This window comes from Diceros bicornis, chromosome 37 (assembly GCF_020826845.1).
Source record: "Diceros bicornis minor isolate mBicDic1 chromosome 37, mDicBic1.mat.cur, whole genome shotgun sequence".
Taxonomy (NCBI): domain Eukaryota; kingdom Metazoa; phylum Chordata; class Mammalia; order Perissodactyla; family Rhinocerotidae; genus Diceros; species Diceros bicornis.
In genome coordinates, this window is record NC_080776.1 from 13,487,887 (window position 1) to 13,499,979 (window position 12,093).

The following is a 12,093-nucleotide window of genomic DNA, read 5'->3' on the forward strand; positions in this document are numbered from 1 at the left end:
CAATTACATAATCCAAATGACACACTTCAGAGTTTAATTATCTACTCCCGTACTCATCTAGCTTTGCTATGCATGTGAGAAATTTCTTCCCAACAACACAAGTCTCTGGTAATCAAGAAGCAGATCTTACACTTGTGGGTGTTTCTTTTCTAATAACTTCCACAGTTAAGAACATAAGGATTAACAAAAGTGAGAAAAAAAGGAAACCCTGAAAAGTGATTTATGTACTCTCTCTCCATTTATCATTTCCTCCGCACAGAGTAACCAACTTAGAATATATCAACGACACCTGTTGGCTGTTTATTTTGTCTTATAGTAAATATGCTTCTAATTAGATTTCCTCCTGGAGTCTTCAGAGAGGCAGACTGGCCTTTGGTTCTTTTTCAAATCCTTCAAGGAGAAAAAAGACACTGGAACTAGGGGGCGGAAGTTCCAGGCAATTTTCAATATGACTTTGAAGTTGAATGGAACATTAATAATTTGGGACCCTATTCATCTTTCATAGAGAGGCTTATTTGATCTTTCTTAATGTGAATTTCTTTGTGATCAGGAACAACGTTGCTCAAGAGGCTATGCTTAATATGCTCAACTCAGCACCCTGCATGGCAATGACCACTTATATGTATACTAAGAACTTGCATTTTCTTCCTACTGCAGCCTACTCAGCACTCATTAAAAATCTGTCCCCAGGGCCTTTATACCTTGACAATGAGGTTTCGGATTGCGAACAAAATTTGTTAAGAGGTGGGAGATGGCATATCTATCATCCTCTTTCCAAGTTCAGATTCAATCTGAGAGACAGACCTGCCTTGCTATATAGTCAAGGGTCCCCTTTCCTCCTTATTTTTTGCAAAGATTGTAGACTAGATTATCTGAATTCTTCAGGTATTGAAATCCTGAGGCCAAAGGGACTATGAAAAATAGGACTCATACACAGTGCACTTAGAATTGAGGACCTGACTTCTTAGTAAAGAAAGTGAACGCAAGCAGTACTTGTTAAAAAAATTAAAAAAAAAAAAAGTTCTATATATACACTGTTTTAAACCACATTTGAAAAAAATGTGCTATTACAATAACCCCTACTTTTTCCCACCTCCCCAATATTTGCAGCCTATGATATTTTCTTTATTTCAGCTGGTCAAATAAATTGCTCAGGCGGAAACAAACCTTACGAACCATTTTTAAGTTTTTCATTAGCTTTTTCCTATTTCTCTTAAAAATAGCCTAGCTAACATTTACGGGATGTGTTCTAGGTACCAGGCCCACACTAAGGGCTTGAACTGGTTTATCTCCTTCAATCTTCAGGTAAATTTAGGAAGTGGGTCAGGTTATGAGAGAGATGAGCACGGTGTCCATGATCACGGGGCTGACACACAGGGGCCTGGCAGTTGACTACCTCCGTGAATTCTCCAGCCCGCAACCTTCTCCTCCCCACCACATCACACAATATCTGACACCTGCCTTTAGAAGTGAAGACACGAAGTGAAAAGCTGTGCAAAACCCCCTGTGTGTCATTTCCACAGGGAACACGTAAACGTTTACACAGCAGAGATGTCTCTTGCGACAGCACGCTCTGTCACCCGATGCAATTCTGACATTTCTCTTAAAAGAAATACTAATTTTTTTCAAGTCTCTTATAGCTTCACCTGCATAATGAAAAGTTTCTGCCCGGATTGTTTTGTTTTGGTTTTTTTATTGCAAAAAAGGCGAGGGAAGCTGGGCATGTGTAGCAAACACTGAAACTGGGAGCAGAACAATTCAGTGGTAATCTGAATCTGCTACCAGATGTGACGGGTCCTTCCTGACTTTTTCAGGAACATGACTTCTTAATCTTGCTGGCATGTTCAACTGCCTACTGAACGCAGAGAGGTCAACCCCAGGTGATCTGACACACATCTCTGTACTTGAACGGTTCAGCCCTGGGAGGCGACTAGAAATATTATTTTACCTCGTTATCAAAAGTTTTCAGAGTCACTGAAGAGAGAAAGATAGATCTCATTTTTTTCCCCCTCAGCTATTCTCAATTCGCATATGAAAGCAAGGGACAACCAGGAGTCCTGGGAGTCTGCCAAGAGGCCAAGGGAGGGGGAGGGAGACAGAGAAAACCCCTGCACATGTATATTTCAAAGGAATTTCTTCTGCTTCGGTGCCAATTACAGACACATCCAAGCTTAAGAAGTTACAAAACATAGTGAAAAACAAAACACAGTTTTGCTGGAGAAGTAATATGAATGACAATATTTTTTTTCCTTTTTTTTTCTCAAGGAAGATTCACCCTGAGCTAACATCTGTGCCAATCTTCCTCTGTTTTTTTAGTACGTCGGCCACCAGGAGAGCATGGCCACTAACAAAACAGTGTGGGTCCGCACACAGCAACTGAACCTAGGCCGCCAAAGCAGAGTGTGCTGAATTCAACCACTAGGCCACCGGGGCTGGCCCGAAATCACAATATCTTTAGAAAAAATTGAAGTGTCTAATAGGATGTCCGATAAAATGTGAATCTTTTTACCACACGAGACGCTTAGAGCCCTTCCCAGAAATAATCGCTGTCTCTTGCATAGCCTTCTGGAAGTTTTCAGTTTATCCGTAGGCAGATCTGTCTCCTTATTTTACACAAATGGGGAAACAATGTACAGGATCTAAGCTGACAAATTATACCACACCTGGATGAACAGGGCAGACCTGAGAGGGCTGGGGAAGTTTTGTTATCTGGCGCCCAAGGCTCCACGGGGACCTGGACGTAGGCAATGGCTGCAGCAGAAGCACTAATCTGACACCAAATGTTGGGAGATAGAAATGGCTCCTGAGCTCTGTCCAGTCAGAACTGGTTCAGGAAGTGACCTAGTGCAGGCTGTGCCAGTTGGAGGAACGGCCTCACCTCCTCAGGCCATGAATGGCTGAGGGTGGTAGGGCTTGAAGTAGCCACCAAGATCAGCACTGGTCCTTGCTCCACATGCTCTGACTGGGTCCCCACACCAGCACCCACCTCAGAGACATCTGCAATCTCCATGAAGTAAAAATGAGACAATGACCTACCATTGCTAATAGTATAATCCTCTTCTGTGTGCTTGATACAAAATATTTGGAAAGTTGAGAGAACTTCCCACCAAGAACGTGGGCTCCAGGAGAGCAAGGAGCTTCTGGCTTGTTCAACATAATCTCTGGGGCCTAGACCCGGGGATGGTTTCTGTGAGAGCCCTGGGTTCAGAAGGGCACCACACTTGGTTTAATGCTTTGCTGTCATCGTCTTGAAATTCCCAATACATTCTGAACAAGGGATCCTACATTTTCAGTTTGCATTGGGAGCCATAAATTATGTAGCCAGTCCTGCCGGGAACACTGCCTGTCATAAGGCAGGTGTCTGATTTATTTGTCAAAAATACATACGAGTAGGGGCCGGCCCCGTGGCTTAGCGGTTAAGTGCGCACGCTCCGCTACTGGGGGCCGGGGTTCGGATCCCAGGGGCACACCGACGCACCACTTGTCCAGCCATGCTGAGGCGGCGTCCCACATACAGCAACTAGCAGGATGTGCAACTACAACACACAACTATCTACTGGGGCTTTGGGGAGAAAAAGAGGAAAAAAGGAGGAGGATTGGCAATAGATGTTAGCTCAGGGGCACTCTTCCTCAGCAAAAAAAAAAAAAAAAGAAAAGAGGAGGATTGGCATGGATGTTAGCTCAGGGCTGATCTTTCTCACACACACACAAAAAAAGTACATATGAGTAAATCAACGGAAGCTGCCTTAGAACATGAGTCAACAAACTACAGACCACAGGTCAATTCCAGCCCTCCACCTGTTTTTGTAATTAAAATTTTATTAAAACATAGCCACACCCATTTGCATCTTGTCCATGGCTGCTTTCACTGTACAACAGAAGAGTTGAGTAACAGTAACAGAGACTACAGGGCCCACAAAGCCCAAAATACTTAAAATCCAGCCCTTTACAGAAAAATTTTTCTGATCCCTGCCTTAGAACACTGTCTCAAATTTTTCTACCCAAAGAATTGTAAGAGCAAAAAGGCAATTAGTCTTGTGAGACCTAGAGGGTTGGCCTTAAGCAACTAGCCATAAACAAGCTATTTCTTAGGTTTTTAAAGTTTATGTGAATTTTGCATCTTGGACTCAAATATGTTCACGCTGTAATGCAAAAAAATTTTAATCTACAGTAATCTGGATGAGTGGATTTATCCCTTGAGGTTCCCCTCCACAAGGGAGCCTTGCAGTACAAACAGCACAAGAACCCCAGTTTGCAAACCACAGCCTTAGTTCCTCCTCCTCAATAGAACCAGTGTGGAAGGAAGGCTCTGGAAGCTTTTAAGCATCCACTGAACCTCACCACGTACCCATCATTTCTTACCAGCTCAGAAGTCCTGCTAAAGAAGATCCAATAAGAACATTAAAACTGGAATCCCAAATGCCCTTATTATTGACTGAATGTACTTCAGGTCTACGGCCCCCACCACACTGAGAGACTAATGAGTGACTATTATTTTTCCCCAGGCAACGTTCAGAAACTATTCAGAGAACCCAGCTCTACCTGTCGGAAAGGCTTCAGACATGGGACTTCGTCAGAGACCTTTTGAAGGCCAGCTTCCTCATAATGGTCAGTTTCTAACTTAAACAATTTGCAGTACTCCCTTTCCACCGTTAAAATTCTTAATTAATCCTGCTATTAGCAGCCATGCCATAAGTACTTTTTCTTTAGCTAGTCAGGGTGCTGGCAAGACAATTTCGTACACCACTGGCAGAATTTTCGGGGTATTTGCCTCTGTTATCGGTGGACATTCTTTTACATTACAGGATGTAGGGGCTTCAAATGGTGGGAAGGCAGTTTCTCTGGGTAAACGGCTACAAATCTTCAGGGTAAACAAAGAATTCCAACAGAGAAGAACAAATATACCAGAAAGGGAGACTCTATGAGAGAGACAAGGACAGGCCCCAGGGAAGGAGGAAACCCAATGGAGTCGCAGAAGTGAAGTCTCTCTGGGAGGACCTCTGGCTACAGTAACAACAAAATAAAATTGAAGGAAAGATTCACAGAGATGTCAAGAAATGCTTATCTTTGGGGACTCCTAAACCGGTTTTTTTTGTATGTCTTTGTCCACGATGAAATAATTCATGGGACCCAAAAGGACAGACATTGGGAAAATAATGTGACAAATACACAGTCTGTTGACCATTTCCTTCCAGCCCTGGTCAACCAAATGCCGTATAAAAGTGGTAAGCCTTTGACAGTACTTGTCACAAAAACCAGAAACAGGAACTCAAAAGTTACGATCCCGACAAAGGGTAAATACAAGCCTTCCTGGTATTGTTGGGAAACCTGTGGAAGGGCCTGTTCTCTCTGGGGACAACTGAACACCACAAAGAGTCATTCCCTCCCATGTTCCCAACCTTCTCCACCTCACACTAACTGCTGGGGAGCAGCCCAGGTCAAGCCTCAGAGGAGGAAAGCAATCATTGCTGTACTTCATCCTCAAACCAGAATTTAAACTGCCAAAATTACCACGTACTTATTACAATTCCCTTAAGCCTCGGACAATAAAATTGATCTACTGGGTGGGGAGCAGGTCATGGTAGGATCTACAAATTCATAGATAGATTTCTCCCCCCTCACCCTCTGCAACTCCTTTCACCTCTCCTATTTCTATGTAATACAATGAGATTGCAATGAACGTGGGAAACTGAATTACCTGATGTAGGAGAATGATGCGCTCAGGCTGTGTCAAACTAGCATGAATTCTGATAAATAAATGGCTTCACAGTTCAGCTTGGAAAGGTCTCTCTCTCTCTCTAAAGTAAGATTTAAAATCACACCAAAAAATCTTTGATTTTTTTAGCATAAGTCTATCTCACTTTAGATAAATAACAAACATGGAGAATCGGATTTGCAACACAAAAAAATGATTACTCATATTTCAAAACGGATCGCCATGCCATCTGAGTTTCTTTCAATGGGTAATTCCTCTATTTTGTTCAGAATGTGGTTTTAAAGTCACCTCAATGATTCAGAAGCAGGTGGACTGCATAAAGCAAAGTCCACTTGCATTTTTATTAAAGGTGTCCCAAAGCCTTTCAAACTTCACCCTATAAATCCTCACTGCTATCTTCTTACAGAGAGAAAAAAAGGAACAAATAAAAAAGAATCCTCCTTTATCCATCAACATTGTCAACCATTCAACAGTATTAAATTCTTCCCAGTAAGATGTTTACGTGCACAGACTCAGAGCCCGTGGGGACCTCTGAAACACAATAACCCCTAGCATTGTTTTCCAAGGCAGAGATTTCTAAAACAAAGGCAGGGTGCAGAAGTACAAAGGTGATTCAAACAGATGATCCAGATACAAACACAGCCCCAAGATGCGTGAGGTGTGAAATCTCTGCTCTAGAAAGCTGGATCACTGACACAATAGGGCCAAGAACCATTTCCTGAGTGTAGGTACCACATGGGATGCTGTCAGCATCTTCCAGTTTCTGAGAGGAAGAGTTGGCACATGACGGTAACAACAGATGAGATGTCACAGTCACTGAGCACCTATAGTGAGCAAGGCTGCATTAACTCACAGACCCTGTCTGTGACTCCTTCACACTCTTAAAAATAGAGAGCGCCAAAGACCTTTTGTTTACATAGATTGTATCTATTGATATTTAGTATATTATACATTTAAATGGAGAAAAATTTTAGATATTTACTAAGTCATTTTAAAAAACAATAAAGCAATAGCTTTATTTATTACACATGAACAGAAATAACTGCTTTATGAACAGTAACGATATTTTCCAAAGCAAAAAATAAATTAGTGAGAAGAGTAGCACTGTTTTACATTTTTGCAAATCTCCCTAATGTCTGGCTCAAGAGAAGGCAGTTGGACTCTCCTAGCTGCTTCTGCATTCAGTCTGTTGCACTATCCCAGGTCATGTTGGCCGCAAAAGAACTCCATGTACAGTCATGTGGGAAAGAATGTGAAAAGGGCGAATAATATCACAGTGCTATTCTGAAAAGAGTTCGGCCTTGTGGACCCCTGAAAAGTCTTAGGGACTCTTAAGGGTACCCAGAGTATACTTTGAGAACGCCTGCCTTATAAGTTTGGAACAATTATTATCTCCATTTTACAAATGAGCAAACTGGCATAGAAAGGTCAAGGAATTGTCCAAGGACACACTGCTAGACTAGGTCAGAGCAGACAAAATGCAAAGAGCATAATACTTTCTCTCATCTGGTTGTTGCAAGGATTGACTGAGCTCAAGAATGCAAAGGGTTGAGCATTGCGCTTGGCCTATCACAAGTGCACAATTAAATTAACATTTTCTGTTGGGCAAAGCGTGGTGGAAAAGCTGTGAAACTTCACACATTTCTGATGAACTGATCATATGACACAAGCAAGAAAAAATAAAATTTCACAGCAGGTCTTGTCTAGAGCAAGGACCCCGCTCCAGCTCTCAGGATGGAAGCAGCCTGTTGCTACTTAGAAACTCCAGGGCCTTACTCCATCCTCCATTAGGCAAATGATGCTGGCCGGGCACCATCACCTTGTTCCTCGGGAAACCTGAGCAAGCCAAGAGAGCTGCATTATTTACAGCCTTCTTTTGGCACCATGCTGTATTTACAAGGAACCTTCCACAAACAACGATGGTGCCTCTAGGCTGTGCAGCCAAACCTCTCCTAGAACCTGACACTATTGCTTCCACCGAGTGGAGGCCACCAGGATCTCTCGCCTGGAGCACTGCAACTGGTCTCTCTCTTTCCATTTTGACGCCCCTTCTCACACACACATACCCGAGTCCGCTCTCCACCAACAGGGATCTTTTATATATAGAAGGGATAAGTCAGTTCTCTTGCTAAAACCCTCCCAACGCTCCCCTACTTGGTTGGAATAAAAACCAAACTCCTTGACTTGGCTCCTAAGAACCTGCCTCATCTGGCCCCTGCCTACCTTTCCTGCTACAAGCATGTTTCTTCTCTCTAGCCTTTGTTCTCTCTGTTCCCACCACCTGCAATGCTCTTCTAGCACCTCCAACAGCTCGGATGTCTTCTCCTCAAAGAGCCGTTCACCGCATGCCCACTCTTGAGTTGTCTCTCCACTCCTCCACCCAGTTGTGTTTGAGACTTCAGACCACTTACTCTCAAAGGTTTTAATTTTACTGGTATATTACACGTCTCCTCCCTCCACATCCTCCTCCTAGAATGTAAGCTCCCTGACAGCAAAGGCTCCATCTGGTCTCCGAGACATCCCCAGCGCCTGGCACCGTGCCTGGCACCGACTAAGCGCTCCCTAAAAGTTGGTCGAATGAATGAAGCAGCGGCGCCCGGTGGCCGCCAGAGTCCCGGGGTGGCGTCCCTGGAGCCCCGGCGCGTCCGCACGGTCCGGGCCATGGGGTCACAGATGCGCGCCGGCCAGGGGACCCCGATGGGGCGGGGCGGGGCTGCTCCCCTCCCCGGCCGCGCGCCCGGCCCCGCGCCGCAGGTGCCTCCCGGGAGCGCGCACTCCCCGGGTCAGCCGCCCCGCTCGCCCGCACTCACCATGGTGGCCGGGCCGTCGCCGCCCCCGCCCGGCGAGTGGCGAGAGCAGTGGACACGAGGGCGAGAGGCGAGCGCAGGAGCCGGCGCGGCTGACAGGTGAGGCGCCCGCCTCAGACCATGGCTGCTTCCCACAATGCCCTCGAAGTGAAAGTTTGCAGACTCCTCCCCTCCCTCCCCTCCTGCTCCTCCCATTCCCCCTCCTCTTCCTCCCTCTCCTCCCTCTCCTCCTCTTCTTCCTCTTTCCACCTCCCTCGTTCTTCTCCTCCCTCCCTCCCTCCTCCTCTCCCGCCCCGCCGCAGCTCCCCCCGCCCCGCGCTGGCGGCTCCAGGTGTGAATGCACCTGCGCGCGCCGCACCTGGGCCTCGTCTGCGCGCGGCGGGCGGCCAGAAGCCCGCGGGTGTCGCGCTGGGAACCCTGCGCGGGCAGCCCGGAGGAAGCCGCTGTCCTGATTCTGCTGCGCAAATGTGTCATCCATTGATTCCACAAACGTTTATCAGACCCTGCAAAGAGATTTCTCGAAACACTTGCGGCAGCTATCAGAGGCTGTCTTGTCCTAAACCGCGTAGAGAGGCAGCGTTGGGCAGAGCCGGAACTGGAAGCGATTTCTCGCCTCCGTTCTTTTATATATATATATAACTGCAATCCCAGATCATTTTACACAGGTCCGGTTTTCAGAGGTGTCTCCTAAGACTGTGGCGTCGAGTCTCAATTTCTCTCCTCTCCTTGATTTTTCTAAGTCTGTAGAGTTTTTACCTGGGGAGTTGAGTCTCCAAACCCCCAAATCGTAAGCAGAGTTTTGAGTGCATATTTATTTTGGGAAAGTCGCTTGGTTTTATCAAATACCTAAAGAGATCGTGACCCTAAAAAAGTTAAGAATCTTTTCCTGGGTGGTCCCTGGAAGCCAAAATTGGTGCAGTTCCTTCCCAGGATCTACTGTGTGCCCGAGGCGGGGTGTGGGCTGGCTCAGATGACTGTGAAATAGGGGACACTCCGTCCACCCATGCGCTGATGCCACATTTGTCAATGCTACTCTGTGCCAAGCCCTACAGAGGGGCTTGGGGGCTCCAGCTGGGAATAGACAAGCCGTCTTTCTTCTGAAGCTTATAGTGTCTTGTGGGACCACAAATAATAAACAAGTAAATAAATCATGACAGACTGAGATAAGGGCTAAGCAGGTGAGAAGGTTAGGAAGCAAGTGAGCGCAGCTTGCTGGGAGAGACACAGGGGAGGCTACATTTATTTAGCTGGGGCATCAGGGAAGGCTGGCCCCTGAGGGGGTGACAGGAGACCTGGAGGTGAGAAGCCAGTGCTCTGAAAGAAAAAAAGTCCTTTCTCAAGGAAGGCCTCTGTGGCTGGAGTTAAGTTAGACAAGGTGGGAGAGGTGGCAGGAGCCAGAAGCAATGGCCTCCCTACATTAGGGCATCATGTATGTAGACTAAAAGCCCCCAAGGCAGCAACAGCCTCGACCCTCAAAGTTGTCAGAAAGTTCAGTGCCGCCATGTCCTACAAACCTGTTGGCTTCTACCCCTGGTGTGTGGCATCTGCCAGAGGACTGGTGGACGATTACTTAACAATTACACCCCAGGCTGGGGGTGAGTTTGCCTTCTGACAGATGATCTACAACTTACTATGAATTTAGGAGAGCTGCCTTCTAAACTCCTAATTCTCCCCCGCAGGGTGTGTTTTCTCCCTGTCTGGGCCTTTTGGCTTTACCTAACTAGAGTCTAACCTTTGTGCCTCTCCTCCTTTCTGACTTCAGGGCAGGGCCCAGCCCCGTCCCACCCACCTTGCTGATCCTATAAAAGGCACCGGGAGCCTTCTGCCTTAAGAGTTTTATTGCTAGTGGAAAGAGATGGGAATACTAAAGGTGAGTTTTAATGCTAAAGAAATCTCAGTGCTCTTGTCATGACAGTTAAGTAAAAGATTAAGGCAGGAAAAGTTCCCTTCCTGTGTGGCCCAAGTGAGAGGGAATGTGTAAGTGAGCATGAGTGAGGCCATCTTGTTACAGTAAATGGCCCCAGCCTCTCCTCTGTGTGACTACTCGCTGCTCTGCACGTACTCTAAAAAATTCATGTGCTCTCCTGATTTATGGCCTCCACTTATGTATGTACTCCCCAATAGTTCGATAAATTAAAACTTTGTTCTATGCGTTTCCCTCCAGGAACAGGCTGACCACAGGCGGGAAACACACCTACAAGGCATCCATCACAGCTGACAGAAGAATGGAACAATGTGATGCCTGGAGCCCGTCACGCCTGGAGACCAACATCCCTGGACCCGGACCCCCTCCGTACTGCCCCTTTTCCCTGTGTAACTGCCTCAAGATTCTGTAATCTTTGAAGATGGGTCTTTGAGACATTAGTCAACTGTCTTCCGATTTGCCAGCTAATCTAATTAAACCTTGTTTCTCGATCTCTAACTCGTTGTGATTATTTTTATTTATTTTTATTTATTTATTTATTTTTCCCCCAAAGCCCCAGTAGATAGTTGTATGTCATAGTTGCACATTCTTCTAGTTGCTATATGTGGGACGCGGCCTCAGCATGGCTGGAGAAGCAGTGCGTCTGTGCGGGCCCGGGATCCGAACCGGGGCCGCCCGCATTGGAGCACACGCACTTAACCGCTAAGCCACGGGGCTGGCCCTCTAACTCATTGTGATTAATTGGCTCACATCTCGGGGAGCAGAGCGAGCCCATTGCTCGGTATCAACTGTTTGATTAGAGAAGGAGGGGAGTTTAATTAAAAAATAAGAGCATCCTTTGCCTTCCCTCATGACCTTGCTGAGATGGGCAGTGGATGCTCTCCTGGGCTTCAGCCCCCTAATGTTCTTCCCTCCAGATTCTCACCTCACACCCCAAATCACCCTCAGGGCTGGCCATTTCACATAGGTTATCTTATCTGGCCCTGAAGACAGCCTGTAAGAGAGGAGGTACTGTGCCCATTGTACAGATGAGAGCCTGAGACTCAGAGGCAGTGAGGCCAGAGCAGGCACAGACAGCTCAAGAGGCAGAGCTAAGCCTGGAATCAAGGCACAAGGCTCCGGCTGACCGCCCCCCCAGAGCCTCACACCTGGAGACCCGCTCAGGACACAACAGTGGGTGTTAAGCAACGTATATCCAGAACGCCCACATGTCTCAGCAGATAACTTGCATTTTTGAGTCTTGACTTCCCTATCCCATCTTTGCTCCCTTCTGAACTCCACATCAGGTCCACCAAGAATGAGGCCAACCCCGGGGAGGACCCAGAGGCCCTGTAGCTCAAGATGCTCCACTGCAAAGAGAGCTTCCCTGGTCCCATCTTGACAGTGTCTTTAAGTTCAGAATCTGCTGTCACAGGCAGAAGCCAGGGTGCACAGGGTTATGTGTTTCTAATTAGGTCGTCTCTGAGCTGGCTGTGCAATTCTGTGTGCGTACATTTACTCACAACACAGTGCCTTGACATTAGGTCAACTCGATTTATGAGTTTCAGTTCTCAGATCTCTCCTTAACTACATAGTAACACAAGATATAGAGAATGCAGTAAAAGCCGCCATCGAGTCCACAAGGGGAGTAGGGCGCAGAGGGGGTG

The 12,093-nt window shown here is 46.5% G+C and overlaps 1 protein-coding gene across 2 annotated transcripts in view; it reads right to left on the reverse strand.

Moving 5' to 3' along the window:
* The window catches only part of AP1S3 (adaptor related protein complex 1 subunit sigma 3), a 75,293-nt gene extending 66,643 nt beyond the window's left edge, over positions 1–8,650 (reverse strand). For both annotated transcript variants that reach the window (XM_058533096.1, XM_058533099.1), the window contains exon 1: positions 8,527–8,650. In XM_058533096.1, coding sequence (XP_058389079.1) covers positions 8,527–8,529 — 3 coding nt within the window. In that variant the 5' untranslated portion in view covers positions 8,530–8,650. The remainder of the gene's footprint in view (positions 1–8,526) is intronic.
* Positions 8,651–12,093: the final 3,443 nt, after the last annotated feature.